This window comes from Anoplolepis gracilipes, chromosome 14, assembly GCF_047496725.1.
Source record: "Anoplolepis gracilipes chromosome 14, ASM4749672v1, whole genome shotgun sequence".
NCBI lineage: Eukaryota > Metazoa > Arthropoda > Insecta > Hymenoptera > Formicidae > Anoplolepis > Anoplolepis gracilipes.
This window is the reverse complement of record NC_132983.1, coordinates 5,402,448-5,420,642: the sequence shown is the minus strand read 5'-3', so window position 1 is coordinate 5,420,642 and position 18,195 is coordinate 5,402,448. Positions and strand designations below refer to the sequence as shown.

Sequence of the window (18,195 nt, the reverse complement as noted above, 5' to 3'; positions counted from 1 at the left end):
TTTTAAAACAAACAGACGACAAAACAGATACAAAATTCAAACGATTAGGAAAGTACCTTCTATAACATGTATAAAAACGAAAAAAGCCGAGTGTAAGTAAACATTTATCAAATGTGTTGTTTAGTCATTAATCAAAATGAGATTATTCAACTTGTCTCTCAAGTATGAGACTCTGATTCTTATTAATGCGTCCTTGAACTAGAGATATTATAAGTAAGCCTCAGATGTGAATTATCAGTTCGCGGAGATTGTTGTACTAGCAAGTATCCGGTTGAAAAGATTTGTAATTTTATTTAAAACATTTTAAACATTTGAGTGGTGTTTGAATTGAACCGTCGCGTCGCTTCAAAGAATCTATCAGGTAATTGATTTAATATTTTTTTATGTAAAGTAAAACTTTATAAAATTTTATTGCAACATTTAAACTATAGTTAATAATGTAATTAGAGTATGTAAGTGCGTGATTTTTATACATAATTGTTTTCTAATAATACAAGTTGTTGACTTTGTTTAATTATTATAATCTTATTGTTATAATCTTATTAAACGTATTATATTCTTTTTGCGCAAATGTTTAACAGTTAGATGAACAAAACAAAGAACGCTATTAAATAATTGTTGATAATTATATAATTTGTACATTATATCAAAACACAATGTTTGTGTGTGTAACGTGATAATAAATTTGTAATATAACGTGATAAAATTTTCAAATTAATTCCTTGTTGAAGTGTGCAAGTGCTGAAATAACACCTCCGTTTATTACATAGCAACACTATCTTTGCTCATCAATAAAAATATATTTATAAATTTAAAATATATACGCACACACAAATTTGCACAGAACTAAACTTTAAACGGACATTAGGATGTGATCACTTAAGAGCGTTTCTTTTTATATATTTATATAATAAATAAAATTATAACAATGTTAAAACAATTGATACATTTTTTAGATAATAAAATAAAATTAATACTCGACCTAATTTTGATACTATGAAGCAATGATCAGATTTTGCAATTTTATTTTAGAATCTTAAGAAATTATATGTTATAAATAGCAACATAATTATAAACAATAAACGATAAAAATTTTTTTATATAATTTAGGCGAGCGATATCTTTTTCATTATAATGAATAAATTTATCACATTATTTATAACTCTTCAAAATTATTAACTATGTAAAATTTATAAGATTAAGATATTTCAATGATTTTTCTCTCTGTCTTTGACACTCCTTTTCTCTTCCTCCCTCTCTCTCTCTCTCTCTCTCTCTCTCTCTCTCTCTCTCTCTCTCCCGCTCTTCCTCTTTCTCACTCTTTTTCTTTCTTTCTCGTAGACTTAGGATATCAAGACAATTATAACAGTTTTGTTGTAAACAAATATTACTTATCTTTTCACACGTGCAACCAAAGGATTGTAGAAACAGGAAGTTAAAAAGATAAAGCTTAACTGGTCAAGAATATCACATCAGGAAACAATGTTTATCACCATATTGTTATTATTTATGTTTATTTTACTGGTGTGGAATTATTATGTGCATTATGGAAGAAATGGACGACTTATTAATCTCATACCGGGACCACGAGGTCTTCCGTTTCTTGGCTATGTATTGCAAGTCCAAATTTCAGCAGGCAAATATAAAATTTCTAATTTATTGACATTAAGGGGACTAGGCAGTCGAAATTGTAGTAATAAAACTTTTCTTTGCGACTCGGTTGTAAAGAAATGTAAGCAAATACAGATGTATCCTTTTATCCAATGTTTATTGCTATCATATAGGTTGAAAAAAAGTTGGCATTAAATGTATATATATTTAAAAACCGGCATGACACAACAGTGAACATTTCAACGTTTTTTTCTGGTTTTTCCGTGGTAGAACCTTTAACAGATGAGGTAATCTAATTTTTCTTGCGGGATATTCTTTTTTATACTTGTAATTTTCCGCTGGATCTATAAAAAAAAATAAAAACAAAATTATTAAATTGGTGGCCAAAAAACGACAATTTTTTTGAAAACGAAAAATTTTTGTCCATAAAACCGCGACTTATGAATTTTTTTTTTAAAAACTCGAATTTTTACAGAATGTACCGGAGGTTCAGCGGTAAATTACATGTTTTATACAATCTGTAATTTTTCCAAGCCGATTTGAACCTCCGTTTCTTCATAATTAGGGAAAAACCAAGAGAAAATAAGTTTCGAGAAAAACACGTTTAAAGATTTTCATACATTTCAAAGTACAATTACTAATACATACCTTGCTCAATGAGCTCCGGAAGAGTAATAAGATGATTCTAATGATTCTAAACTTTCCCAAGGGAGAAGTACGATAAAATAATCCGAAATGACAAAAGGGAAATTTTGGAAAAGCGGTCAGCGAGCTACAGAATCACCTACCTGCGACCGGGCAAAATCTGAAGAATTCGAGTCCGAGCACCGTTCGACCTTTTTAGCTGTCAAATTCACAATTTTGCGAATTTTGATATAAAACAAACGGCATATTATTCAGGAAGAACGGTACTTTCGAGAAATGCTATAAAAATAATCAATTTTCGACTACCTAGTTCCTCTAATAGACAAACGATTCGTCATTCGTGCACATGCAATTAAAAGTTAAATTCACAAATTTCAACTTTGAAATACTTATTAACATTTATTGCATACAGATTATTCATCTTAGCACTTTTTGCATTATCAATTTGCAATACATTTTCCTAGTTATTATTATAGTATGTTTTCAATATCTGAGTAATAGTAACAATAAAAATAATGACAAAATTAATTCCTCAACAATTTTATATATTTATATTATATTTTTAGAAAAGCTAATGAAATTGTTGTTTAAAGTAACTAATAAATATTATCCCATTTTGAAAATCTGGCTTTTCTTCATGCCTATTGTTTCTATTCGTCATCCAGATGATGTGGAGGTAATAAAAAAAATTGATTTTTTTCTTGAAGACATAAAATTACGATTTAGCTAGAATTAAAAATATTGCGCCTTATAAGATTTTTGGTTGTAAAAAAAAAGAATTATAAAAAATGAAAAAAAAACATTAATACTCAACCAAATTTAAATAAAAATTTGAGATATAATTAATAAATTATTTGTGTATCTAAGATGGAGTGACACAATGAACTGATGTTTTTTCTTAAGATGTTTTCGGTAATTTCAGACGATACTAAGTAGCACTAAGCACATTGAGAAAAGTCATTGGTATGATACGTTACTTCCTTGGTTAGGCACAGGTCTTCTTACCAGCACAGGTAACGTAATGAAATTAACATATACATGCTCTTTACTATTACAGTCTGTTATCGATCTGTCTCCATCACAGAAAATCCAATAAAACGTTACAATTAGACTTAAATATTATCTTATACGTTTAAATAATGAACTTATACAACTTTTTCGTTATAAAAACTAATAAATTTAAAAGAAATTTACAAGTAAAGATTTTAATAATGAATAATTTTGCTGTGATACATGTATTCTCAAGCAAACAGCAGTAATAACAATGACAACAGATATTCTAATTAAAATTTTTTAATTAAATTATAAGCACTACTACACGTGCGCACGTAATATACTTTGAATAAATTATTTTTATTTCCCAATCAATAAAGCTTTAATTACAAACTAACAATTAAATTTACGTTAATATTTATTAATTCTTTTACAGTCAAAAGATTTAGAAAAAAAATTTAAAGGATTATAAAAGTGAATTTTGCGACAAAAGAATAAATTTTAGATATATAATATATTATTTATAAATTGATCCATTAAACATTAAAGTAGGAAAAAAATAATTTTATATAATATTATTATAATTCTTTATCACACATATAATTTTACGTTATACTGTTTTTGTTTTAGGCACTAAATGGCAAACACGGCGAAAGATATTAACACCTACATTTCATTTCAATATATTAAATCAATTTGTGGATATCTTGATTAAAGAGAGCAATTGCGTGACAAAATCGTTGAAGGATGCTGGAGGAATAGTAGTAAAAGATTTATCATCATTTGTTAGTGAACATACGTTAAATGCGATATGCGGTAAGGCTTTTGTAAAATTTCCATTGTCCTGTGTTCGTATTAGGATTTCATTCTAAGTTATCATAATTTGAGATAAAAAAATAATTCATTCTAACACAAAACACTGACACTCCAATGAAAGTAGATAATATTCAAACTTTTAAAATCTTCAGCTCTAATAATCTTTGACTTATTTACGATTTTATATGATAAATGCACTCGTAGAAACTGCCATGGGCATTTCTCTGCAAAACCTTGATGAGTCCCAGCAACAGTATCGAAATGCGATAAATGATATAATCCAACTAATAGTTTATAGGTAATTAATGTTTAGTAAATAATTGTATAATTTTTATGATCTCTCCTTTATGTTATAATTATGTATGCAATTATATGTATACAATTTGAAAGATAGATTAATTATTTAATAATCATATAAAGCTAAAATTAGTATAAACAATTAGTGTAAAACAGAAATTCTATTTATTACCAGTTATTAACAATCAAAATATTGTACTTGCTAAATGTTTAATTTCATAATATTGTAATCTTTAAAATGTTAAAAATATTGAAAACATTAAAATATTCAAAAATTAAGAAAAATAAATTGTGCAATAAAATTTATAGAGAAATTACATTTACATCAAAGAATCTATCTTAATCTAATTTAGTTAAAACAAATGGTTAATGTTTTAAGAAATGCTATATTTTTATCGTAACATAGGCTGCGTTCAGCAGAGAAAGCAAATCAGTGAGCGCTTAGTGATATTTTATTGTGATTGATTTCTGCACTTAGATCCAACATAGATCTAAATGAAAGAACCAATCACAATAAAGAATCACTGATTTACTTTCTCTGCTGAATGCAGCCATAGATAAATTTAATTTATATTCTCTATAATCACTTATAGTTTACTTTAAATATTTACGCTAACTTTAAATAAAGCTGTTACACAATTACATCATTTTTAGAATTATATAGTTTTATTGACTTACGTTTTAGAGCTTTTAGGCCTTGGTTCTATAACGATTTGTTATTCTCGTTATCGCCACAAGGAAGAAAGCAAAAAAAACTCTTGAAAATATTGCATGGATTTACGGAAAAAGTACGTTTTAAATCATGTTATTTCAATTCTTTATACTCTTTTTTTGCGTAATATTATAAGAAACCTTATAATCTTCGTACCGTAAGATTACATGATTAATCAAAAATATTAATAGCACATTATGCTATTAATATTATGCTATTGTTATTAAGTACAAAAAATTAATACCGTACTTGTATGTGTAGATCATAGCGGAAAGAAAACTTTATCACGAGCGCACCAATGGTCAGTACTTGAAAAATCTTGAAAGTGACAAAGAGATAGATGATGTCGAAGTGTTTGGAAGTATGTAAGAAATCAGCTTCTAATTTAAGCTTGCTTGCGTAATTTAAAATTATTGTAGTAAACATACGTAATCTCGCGTAATGATATAGCTTATGTCTGTCGTAAAATTAAATCATTATTATTTCTAATAGAGTTTGACCTTTATACAAGAATAATTTTAATTAAAGAATGCAAAAATGAGATTGAGCTAATTTGCTGTTTATGTTTCTAAAAAGTTAAGAAAAAGCGGCTGGCTATGTTGGACCTTTTAATAGCGGCATCTCGAGAAGGTTTATTAACTGATTTAGACATTAGAGAAGAAGTCGATACTTTTATGTTTGAAGTACGTATCAGTAATCTTTTTTCTTTTTTCGTTTAGTGTATTTAAGCATGTATAATTGTATTACGTTAAACATAATACAATAATACAATAATTAATGACGATGATTATAGGGTTACGATACTACAGCGAGGAATATGATGTTTGCTTTATTACTATTAGCTGAACACAAAGATATTCAGGTACTTTTTTTTGAATATTATTGCAATATATTATTTAAATTACAATTTTAACTCAAAATTTTGTACGGATAATTATAGTACAGATTTATAGTACTGATATCAAGTTTTTGTTGCGATGTATATTTTCTATATACCGAATGTCTGAAATTAAATATCAAAACTTCGAGAGCATATAAAATATAGAAACTAGAAGAAAAAACTCCTTTACAAAATATCGCTCGGTTTTTCTTTGTTTTGAATAAAATTAAAAGAAAAACAAACAAAAAAGGTTTTATCACAAATATATAACGATACTACAATTATTATATTTATCAAAAAGTACCATAAAGTAAAAGTTATGGAACATTAAAATTAAAAAAAAAGAGTAAATTAAAATTTTTTAAAAATAAAGTTAGAGAATTGTGAATAAATACGCGATACCGCAGAATTAAGAGCCATTTACAATAAGTGTTGTAAGTCGTGGGCCACAAGGAATTAAGCAATCATAATTGAAGAACAGTATTGAATATCATTGGTTAGACCGCCCTTTATTGTAGCCTGCTACTTTAATTTGTTTTTGTTTATATTTATACCTTTCTACTATGAATTAATTACAGTTGCTCATCAAAAGTCTACAAGCGAATAATTAATTACATCTGTCACATACATATACTAATTTCGTTGAATATGGGCCAACATGGGTTTTTGCGATTTTCTTCAAAGCGTAAAAAAACCGAGCTAATTATTAAAACACTTGTTTTCTCACTTTATCAATCTTTCACGCTTTTAAAGTTTTGACATTTATTTTCGAGATACCCTGTATGTACATTAGTTTCTACATATATATCGAAAAAAAATATTTTTAAAATAAATGTAAAATATTTTTTTTTATTTTATTAAGAAATTATATGTACGTATGTACATATAAACCAAAATATTAAACAATACAATTTAAATATCATCAATGACGCAGGAACGTGTAAGGGTTGAAGTCGATATCGTGATGCAAGAGAACGGAGGGAAACTAACGATGAAAGCGTTGCAAAATTTATCATATTTAGAAAGATGTTTAAAGGAAGCGCTACGTTTGTATCCCAGCGTGTTTTTAATATTCCGAAAAGCTGCCGAAGATGTAAAATTACGTAATGCATTATTTTTTTGCTCTACATATTTCTGGACATGAAACATTACATGAAGTAAAATTATCAAACGTAAAATGAATTAAGTTGTTTTAACATTTTAAGAATAACAATATTATATACATTTTATTAAAAAAAAATAATATTTTTGTAAATTTCAATATTTTGTAATTTTATAATACGCTTTTCAGAATCATATGTCATACCTGCTGGAACGATCATACATCTTCATATCTACGGAGTTCACAGAGATCCCAATTTTTGGCCAAATCCAGAAGTATTCGATCCGGATAGATTCTTGCCGGAGAGAATACAGAATCGTCATCCATATTCTTATATACCGTTCAGCGCAGGACCGAGAAATTGTATAGGTGATTTGTTATTTTCGTTTGTGCTCGTATCGATAATTCTTAATAGTGTCGATAAACTTTGAATTTCATGATAGGTCAACGATTCGCTCTGCTCGAGTTGAAGGCTACAATAGCATCTTTGGTGCACAATTTTTACTTGGAACCTGTAGATTACTTAAAAAATATGCAGTTAAAGGCCGATTTACTACTTTGTCCTTCGCGTCCGTTGTATATAAAATTTATCCCAATTAATCACAAATAGCCGGTTAAAATTAACACGGATATCATATAAGTATAAGAATTTGATTAATTGTAAAAATAAAAATTAATTATTATACGCATATTATACGTTTATTATTATCAAGATAATATACATTGTTTATTTAAACATGTTACGTGGTTTATTGTTTTGGAATACACGAATATATTTCTCGCATATTTTCTTCTTTATTTTTCGAGCGTTAATTGGACGGTGATATTTTAAACATAAGGCACTTTGAAAATCATGAGAAAGTAAATCATAAAATAATAATTATATATCTTAAATCTGTCTCTGTTAATGAAAAACTTATAGGCAAAAAGAACAAACTATATTATAGTTATCGAGAATTAAGATGGATAACAATTTAATTTTGAAAAATTAAAACGCATATTCTCTTCAATTTTTTACTTACATGCGGTTGGCAACAGTCGAGAGTAAAAAGAATAACATTAATGTATATATATATGTGTGTATCTTCTGTACGTTTATGATTGTAATATATTTATACATTTTAAAAATTAAATTAATTATTTAATAATCACGTATAAGTAAATAATTAATGTAAGACAATGATTTGTTTAAGCTGCCAATTATCAATCAAAATGTATTGTTCTTCGCGAAAATGTTTTATTTCAAAAGTCGATACTTTATACTATATTATATATATACACATATATATATACATATATATATACACGTATATATGTAAATATATCTATTTCTATATTCCAATTTAATTAAAACATTTCTAAAATAAATATAAAAAATTTATTGTAACTTATTAAGAATTTATTTATATCTCTGCACATAAAAATCAAAATATTAAGAAATAAGTTTTATTTAATTCTGTGTATTTCTCGTGTCTCCTTGTCTACATTCTTTGATTGATCGCGAATAATGATATTACAAAGTAGAGAACTGGAAAATTATAAAAAAAAAACTAAAGCTCGCTATTATACTTATAAACGAAACCATGTTTAAACGTAATTAACATGTCTATTTATTATACAAAATGTTTTTTCAAATAGACGTATTATACGCCTAAAACCTGATATTATATGTTTATGCGATTAACGAAAATAAACACAGAATAAATTTAGTTCCTTAAAAAAAAGAAGATATTTTTGTGAGAAATAAAATAAATATTACGGATTTTTTGATAAAAACAAAACTTTGCGCATTCTCTTTTAATTATTTCATTCAAAATTTTGAAATTCTTTTTTATAATTCTGATTTAATTGCTACAACGATGTATTATAAACTTGGTATTCTTTTGAAAATTTTAAATAATAGATAGAAAAAATATTTAACTTTCGATGATCTCTCGTTACTTTCACATGTAGATAAATATAAAATTTTATGAAAATTGAGAAAAATACAAATCTCAAGCGACAAATAACAAAACAGAATATGTAGAATATATAGAACCTATTTAATTCAGAATATTTTAGATTAGCAAATTTTAATAATATTGTCAGATACTAATCAATTATATAGAATGTTCCAACTTCTTGATAGAATTATCCGTCAATTATTTACTGCAGATAAATATTATTAACTATGGTTTTATTTATTGATAAAATTTACCTCGAGTTAAATTGTTATCCAGAGATAGTTTTATTCGGTGATTGAAATAATAAGTAAAATTATTTTTCGGTAACAAACTTAACATGTAGATATGATATTTACCTAATAATAAGTGATTGATGAATAAATCTATTAAGAAGTTGAAACAACCGGCTTCTTCTTAATAGCTCAAAAAAATATGTCAAAAAATATCACTGATTAGAAATAAAAAAAGTTATACTATCATACATTATAAAGAGATTTTCACCATTATATATTTTACAAATTTAATTGCAAGTTTCAATACATTCCAAATATTCCAATAAGGTAATCTACAATACGTGATTGTGTATATTTTTTCAAATGAGTTTACATTTGTAATATTTTTTTTTTATATAGTTTTTATAAAGTTTTACTATATAAAATATACTTTATAAATGTATTCGTTAGAATTTTTATATCTTTCTTATATAAAATTTTTAATAATTGAAAAATTATGTTAAAAACTAATGTTAAGTAAAAAAACATAACATTTTATAATACTTGTTTTTTATCATTTTTAATCAACACAATTTTTGTGTTATTAAAAGTATATAACAAAAGTTAAAATATTATTTTTGCAATCAGAAAAGCAGATGTAAATAATATTATATACATTTTAACAATATACTTTTGCGTAACAATTTTTTTGATGCTGACTTGACATTTTGTTTTATTATCGCATCGTTTTAACGTCAGTCTTTTTTAACGACATGAACTTGACTTATAAGATTATAAATGCAGACACAAACTTACATTAACAAACATTAGCTGCAAATCTTCTTACTTTTATGTAATATGTGCTGTATAAAAGATTATACCTCACGATTTTGTCGCCACTTAGTTAGATATATTGTTGTAAAAAAAAATTGTTTTTCGGGAGTAATTCTTGGCAATTATAAAGTGAGAAAAGGCATTTAGTTTAAAAGATATAAATTAAAGTTTGATAATTTTAATGCTTTTTCTTAAATGTAAACTGATATTACAAACAGTAAAGTTTTATCAATATTTTAGTAAACGTGTGAGCAATGATTTTAATATTAAAAAAAAAACAGGTTGGAGAATTGTATTTTTTCGCGATGAAGGATACAGGAGGAGATGCAGGCGGAGCCCCTCCCCTGTTCATACATTTATTTTATGAAAATTTTTGAAAACATATGTCTTGGTTAAAATTATTGAGACTAAATTCCTTTTTCTAAATATATTATATTTATAACATTTTAAAATCATATATTTCAAAAACAAACTGGCGCCACAACATTCAAACAAGGTGTAATTTAAGAATGTACCCTCTATAACATATATAAAAATGAAACAAATCCGAATGTAAATAAACATTTATCAAATGTGTTGTTTGGTCTTTAATGAAAATGAGACTTGCCTCTCAAGTATAAGACTGTGATTGTTATTATTGCACTTTTGAACTAGAGATATTATATTTATGTAAACCTCAGATGTGCATTGTCAGTTCGCGGAGATTGTTGTACTAGCACATGTATTCGCTTGAAAAAATTTTTTTTTAAATAATTTTATTTAAAACATTTTAAACATTTAAGTGGTGTTTGAATTGAACTGTCGCTTCAGAGAATTTATTAGGTAATTGAGTAATACTTATTTATGTAAAATAGAACTTTATAACATTTTACTGCAATATTTGAACTAGGATTAATAATATAATTCGTGTAAGTGCATGATTTTTATACATAATTTTTTTTCTAATAACACAAGTTGTTAACTTTGTTGATTTTGTGTTTGATTATAATTATATTGTTATAATCTTACTAAATGTATTATATTCTTTTTGCACAAATCTTTAACAGTTAGATAAACAAAGGAAGAAATGCTATGAAACAATCGTCATAATTATATAATTTGTACATGTAATAAGTATATGGAAACACAATATGTTTATGTGTGTAACATGATAATAAATTTGATAAAAATCACATAAAATTTTCAAATTAATTTTTTGATTACGAAAGTGTGCGAATGCTTAATTAATAGTTTCGTTTATTACAAAACAATTCTATCTTTGCTTAGTAATAGAAATATATTTTTAAATTCAAAGTACATACGCACACAATTGCACAGAACTAAATTTTAAATTAAACTTAAAAGGATATTATGATGCGATCACTTAAAAAGCATTTCTTTTTATACAATTATAAAGTAAATAAAATTATAACAATGTTAAAATAACTGAAAAATTTTATAGATAATAAGATAAATATAATACTCGATCTAATTTTAATACTATAGAGCACTGATCAGATTTTGCAATATTATTTTAAAATCTTAGAAAATTATGTTATAAATAGTAACATGATTATAAACGATAAATAATAAAAATTTTATTATTTAATTAACAAACATTGTATCTATTATATTATAATAATTAATCCCATTATTTATCACATTATTTATCACATTATTTATAACTCTTCAAAACTATTAACAATAAAAAATTGATAAAATTAAGATATTTCAATGATTATTCTCTTTATCACTCTCCTTCACTCTTTCTTCTCTCTCTCTCTCTCTCTCTCTCTCTCTCTTTCTCTCTCTCTTTCTCACTCTCTCTGACATATTTAGGATATCAAGGCGATTATGACAGTTTTATTGTAAACAAATATTACTTATTTTTTCACACGTGCAATCCAAGGATCATAGAAACAGGAAGTTAAAAAGATAAAGCTTAACTGGTCAAGAATATCACATCAGGAAACAATGTTCATCACCATATTATTATTATTTATATTTATTTTACTGGTGTATAATTATTATGTGCATCATGGAAGAAGCGGACGACTTATTAATCTCATACCGGGACCACCAGGCCTTCCGTTTCTTGGCAATGTATTGGAAGCTCAAATTTCACCAGGCAAGTATAAAATTTCTAATTTATTTACAATAATTGACAAAAAATTTGTCATTCACGCACATAAAAGTAAAAGTTAAATTCACAAATCTTCTGCGTTGAAATGCTTATTAACATTTATTGCGTGTTGATTATTTACCTTAATATTTCTTTTTACAGTACCAATTTGCTATCCATTTTCTTAAATATCATTATTTATTTTCAACATGAGTAAAAGTAACAATAAAAATAATGACAAAATTAATTCCTCAACAATTTTATATATTTATAATATATTTTTTAGAAGAGCTAATAAAACTGTTGTTTAAACTGACTAACAACTATTATCCCATTTTTAAAATCTGGTCTTTATTCATGCCTGTTGTTTCCATCCGTCATCCAGATGATGTGGAGGTAAAACAAAAAATTGATTTTTTTTGAAGACATAGAATTACGATTTAGCTAGATTTAAAAATCTTGCGCTTTATAAGTAGATTTTTGCTTGTAAAAAAAAAGATTTTTAAAAAATGAAAAGAAGCAAACATTGCTACTCGATCAAATTTAAATAAAAATTTGAGATATAATTAATAAATTATTTGTGTATCTAAGATGGAGTGACACAATGAACTGATGTTCTTTCTTAAGATGTTTTCGGTAATTTCAGACGATACTAAGTAGCACCAAGCACATTGAGAAAAGTCGTGTGTATGATTCGTTACTTCCTTGGTTGGGCACGGGTCTTCTTACCAGCACAGGTAACATAATGAAATTAACATATAGAGCGTACATGCTCTTTATTGTTACAGTTTGTCATAGATCTGTCTCCATCACAGAAAATCCAATAAAATTTTACAATTAGATATTATCTTAAATATTATCTTATACGTTTAAATAATGAACTTATACAACTTTTTCGTTATAAAAACTAATAAATTTAAAAGAAATATACAAGTAAAGATTATAATAATGAATAATTTTGCTATGATACATGTATTCTCAAGCAAACAGCAGTAATAATAATGACAACAGATATTCTAATTAAAATTTTTTAATTAAATTATAAGCACTACTAAACGTGCGCACGTAATATACTTTGAATAAATTATTTTTATTTCCCAATCAATAAAGCTTTAATTACAAACTAACAATTAAATTTACGGTAATATTTGTTAATTCTTTTACAGTCAAAAGTTTTATGAAAAAAAATTTAAAGGATTATAAAAATGAATTTTGCGAAAAAAGAATAAATTTTAGATAATTAATATATTATTTATAAATTGATCCATTAAACATTAAAGTAAAAAAAAAATAATTTTATATAATATTATTATAATTCTTTATCATATAATTTTACGTTATACTGTTTTTGTTTTAGGCACTAAATGGCAAACGCGGCGAAAGATATTAACACCTACATTTCATTTCAATATATTAAATCAATTTGTGGATATCTTGATTAAAGAGAGCAATTGCATGACAAAATCGTTGAAGGATGCTGGAGGAATAGTAGTAAAAGATTTATCATCATTTGTTAGTGAACATACGTTAAATGCGATATGCGGTAAGGTTTTTGTAAAATTTCCATTGTTCTGTGTTCGTATTAGGATTTCATTCTAAGTTATCATAATTTGAGATAAAAAGGTAATTCATTCTAACACAAAACACCGACACACCAATGAAAGTAGATAATATTCAAACTTTTAAAATCTTCAGCTCTAATAATCTTTGACCTATTTACGATTTTATATGATAAATGCACTCGTAGAAACTGCCATGGGCATTTCTCTGCAAAACCTTGATGAGTCCCAGCAACAGTATCGAAATGCGATAAATGATATAATCCAACTAATAGTTTATAGGTAATTAATGTTTAGTAAATAATTGTATGATTCCTATGATCTCTCCTTTATGTTATAATTATGTATACAATTATATGTATACAATTTGAAAAATAGATTAATTATTTAATAATCATATAAAGCTAAAATTAGTATGAACAATTAATGTAAAACAGAAATTCTATTTATTACCAGTTATTAACAATCAAAATATTGTACTTGCTAAATGTTTAATTTCATAATATTGTAATCTTTAAAATGTTAAAAATATTGAAAACATTAAAATATTCAAAAATTAAGAAAAATAAATTGTGCAATAAAATTTATAGAGAAATTACATTTACATCAAAGAATCTATCTTAATCTAATTTAGTTAAAACAAATGGTTAATGTTTTAAAAAATGCTATATTTTTATCGTAACATAGGCTGCGTTCAGCAGAGAAAGCAAATCAGTGAGCGCTTAGTGATTTTTTATTGTGATTTGTTTCTGCACTTAGATCCAACATAAATCTAAATGCAAGAACCAATCACAATAAAGAATCACTGATTTACTTTCTCTGCTGAATGCAGCCATAGATAAATTTAATTTATATTCTCTATAATCACTTATAGTTTACTTTAAATATTTACGCTAACTTTAAATAAAGCTGTTACACAATTACATCATTTTTAAAATTATATAGTTTTATTGAATTACGTTTTAGAGTTTTTAGGCCTTGGTTCTATAACGATTTGTTATTCTCGTTATCGCCACAAGGAAAAAAGCAAAAAAAACTCTTGAAAATATTGCATGGATTTACAGAAAAAGTACGTTTTAAATCATGTTGTTTTAATCTCTTAAACTCTTTTTTCTGCGTAATATTACAATAAACATCATAATCTTCGTCCCGTAAGATTACATGATTAATCAAAAATATTAATAGCACATTATGCTGTTAATATTATGCTATTGTTATTAAGTACAAAAAATTAATACCGTACTTGTATGTCTAGATCATTGCGGAAAGAAAACTTTATCACGAACGCACCAATGGTCGGTACTTGAAAAATCTTGAAAGTGACAAAGAGATAGATGATGTCGAAGTGTTTGGAAGTATGTAAGAAATCAGCTTTTAATTTAAGCTTGCTTGCGTAATTTAAAATTATTGTAGTATACATACGTAATCTCGCGTAATGATATAGCTTATGTCTGTCGTAAAATTAAATCATTATTATTTCTAATAGAGTTTGACCTTTATACAAGAATAATTTTAATTAAAGAATGCAAAAATGAGATTGAGCTAATTTGCTGTTTATGTTTCTAAAAAGTTAAAAAAAAGCGGCTGGCTATGTTGGACCTTTTAATAGCGGCATCTCGAGAAGATTTATTAACTGATTTGGACATTAGAGAAGAAGTCGATACTTTTATGTTTGAAGTACGTATCAGTAATCTTTTTTTTTTTCGTTTATTTAAGCATGCATAATTGTATTACGTTATACATAATACAATAATACAATAATTAATGACGATGATTACAGGGTTACGATACTACAGCGAGGAATATGATGTTTGCTTTATTACTATTAGCTGAACACAAAGATATTCAGGTACTTTATTTCAATATTATTGCAATGTATTATTTAAATTACAAATTAAACTCAAAATTTTGTACGGATAATTATAGTACAAATCTATAGTACTGATATCAAGTTTTTGTTGCGATGTATATTTTCTATATACCAAATGTCTTGAAATTAAATATCAAAACTTCGAGATCATATAAAAGATGGAAACTAAGAAAAAACTCCTTTACAAAATATCGCTCGGTTTTGCTTCGTTTTGAACAAAATTAAAAGAAAAGCAAACAAAAAAGGTTTTATCACAAATATATAACGATACTACGATTATTATATTTATCAAAAAGTACCATAAAGTAAAAGTTATGGAACATTAAAATTAAAAAAAAGAGTGAATTAAAATTTTTTAAAAATAAAGTTAGAGAATTGTGAATAAATATGCGATACCGCAGAATTAAGAGCCATTTACAATAAGTGTTGTAAGTCGTGGGCCACAAGGAATTAAGCAATCATAGTTGACCTTAAAGAACAATATTGAATATAGTTGGTTAGACCATCTTTTATTGTAGCCTGCTACTGTAATTTGTTTTTGTTTATATTTATGCCTTTCTACTATGAATTAATTACAGTTGCTCATCAGAAGTCTATAAGCAAATAATTAATTACATCTGTCACATACATATTCTAATTTCGTTGAATATGGGCCAACATGGGTTTTTGCGATTTTCTTCAAAGCGTAAAAAACCGAGCAAATTACTAAAACACTTGTTTTCTCACTTTATTCAATCTCTCACTCTTTATAAGTTTTGACATTTATTTTCGAGATACCCTGTATGTACATTAGTTTCTACATATATACCCAAAAAAATATTTTTAAAATAAATATAAAATATTTCTTTTGATTTTATTAAGAAATTATATGAATGTATGTACATATAAACCAGAATATTAAACAATACAATTTAAATATCATCAATGACGCAGGAACGTGTAAGGGTTGAAGTCGATACCGTGATGCAAGAGAACGGAGGGAAACTAACGATGAGAGCGTTGCAAAATTTGTCATATTTAGAAAGATGTTTAAAGGAAGCGCTACGTTTGTATCCCAGCGTGTTTATAATATTTCGAAAAGCTGCCGAAGATGTAAAATTACGTAATGCATTACTTTTTTGCTCTATATTTTTGGACAAGTATAAATTATCAAACGTAAAATAAATTAAATAGCTTTAAAATTTTAAAAATACCAATATTTTGTATCTTTAATTTTTTTTTAATTTTATATTTTTGTAAATTTCAATATTTTGTAATTTTATTATATAATTCAGATTCATACAAAATTCATATAAAATTATGTAATCCATGTTTTGTTCATATTGTTACATACACGAAGTATATATTATCGAATGTAAAATAAGTTTAAATGCTTTAACATTTTAAAAATATAATATTATGTACATTTTCTTAAAAGAAATCTTCATTTAGGTAAATTTCAATATTCTGTAATTTTATAATACGTCTTTCAGACTCATATGTCATACCTGCTGGAACAAACATACATCTTCATATCTACGGAGTTCACCGAGATCCCAATTTTTGGCCAAATCCAGAAGTATTCGATCCGGATAGATTCTTGCCGGAGAGAATACAGAATCGTCATCCATATTCTTATATACCGTTCAGCGCAGGACCGAGAAATTGTATAGGTGATTTGTTATTTTTGTTTGTGCTCGTATCGATAATTCTTAATAGTGTCGATAAACTTTGAATTTCATGATAGGTCAACGATTCGCTCTGCTCGAGTTGAAGGCTACAATAGCATCTTTGGTGCACAATTTTTACTTGGAACCTGTAGATTACTTAAAAAATATGCAGTTAAAGGCCGATTTACTACTTTGTCCTTCGCGTCCGTTGTATATAAAATTTATCCCAATTAATCACAAATAGCCGGTTAAAATTAACACGGATATCATGTAAGTATAAGAATTTGATTAATTGTAAAAATGAAAAATAATTATTACGCATATCATGCGTTTAATATTATGAAGAAAATATACATTGTTTATGTAAATATGTTTATGTAAATATACGTGGTTTTTTGTCCTGAAATACACGAATATATTCCTCGCATATTCTCTCCTTTATTTTTCGAGCGTCAATTGGACGATGATATTTCAAACATAAAGCACTTTGAGAATCATGAGAAAGTAAATCATTAAAATAATAATTATATGTCTTAAATCTGTCTCTGTAAATAAAAAACTTATGGGCAAAAAATAACAAATTATATTATAGTTATCGAGAATTAAAATGGATAACAATTTAATTTTGAAAAATTAAAACGCATATTCTCTTCATTTTTTTGCCTACTTGCAGTTAACAACAGTCGAGAGTAAAAAGAATGACATATATATATATATATATATATATATATATATATATCTGTGTATCTTTTTTACGTTTATGATTGTAATATATCTATACATTTTAAAAACTAAATTAATTATTTAATAATCATGTATAAGTAATTAATGTAAGACAATGATTTGTTTAAGCTGCCAATTATCAATCAAAATGTATTGTTCTTCGCGAAAATGTTTTATTTCAAAAGTCGATACTTTATACTATATGTATATATATACACACACACACACATATATATATATATATATAT

General features: G+C 25.8%; 2 protein-coding genes across 5 annotated transcripts; both read left to right on the top strand.

Annotated features, from left to right (window-relative positions):
* Window positions 1-212: 212 nt before the first annotated feature.
* LOC140672996 (cytochrome P450 4C1-like) lies at window positions 213-7,792 on the top strand. 4 transcript variants are annotated; one of them, XM_072905536.1, is made up of 13 exons: window positions 213-361; window positions 1,418-1,636; window positions 2,823-2,932; window positions 3,179-3,269; window positions 3,880-4,065; window positions 4,270-4,363; window positions 5,048-5,150; window positions 5,336-5,435; window positions 5,651-5,757; window positions 5,868-5,936; window positions 6,889-7,057; window positions 7,246-7,425; window positions 7,500-7,792. In XM_072905536.1, the coding sequence occupies exons 2-13, from the start codon at window positions 1,483-1,485 to the stop codon at window positions 7,664-7,666; spliced, it is 1,530 nt and encodes a 509-aa protein (XP_072761637.1). In that variant the 5' UTR covers window positions 213-361; window positions 1,418-1,482; the 3' UTR covers window positions 7,667-7,792. The 4 variants fall into 4 exon arrangements, with proteins under 4 accessions (XP_072761637.1, XP_072761638.1, XP_072761639.1 ...); XM_072905537.1 differs by having other exon boundaries at window positions 214-361; window positions 1,342-1,636; XM_072905538.1 differs by lacking the exon at window positions 1,418-1,636 and adding an exon at window positions 2,321-2,519 and having other exon boundaries at window positions 223-361.
* Window positions 7,793-10,643: 2,851 nt separating this feature from the next.
* On the top strand, window positions 10,644-17,619 carry LOC140672999 (cytochrome P450 4C1-like). Its single transcript, XM_072905547.1, has 13 exons — window positions 10,644-10,867; window positions 11,934-12,152; window positions 12,433-12,542; window positions 12,793-12,883; window positions 13,504-13,689; window positions 13,894-13,987; window positions 14,672-14,774; window positions 14,961-15,060; window positions 15,276-15,382; window positions 15,486-15,554; window positions 16,509-16,677; window positions 17,048-17,227; window positions 17,302-17,619. The coding sequence occupies exons 2-13, from the start codon at window positions 11,999-12,001 to the stop codon at window positions 17,466-17,468; spliced, it is 1,530 nt and encodes a 509-aa protein (XP_072761648.1). The 5' UTR covers window positions 10,644-10,867; window positions 11,934-11,998; the 3' UTR covers window positions 17,469-17,619.
* The last annotated feature ends 576 nt before the right edge of the window (window positions 17,620-18,195 follow it).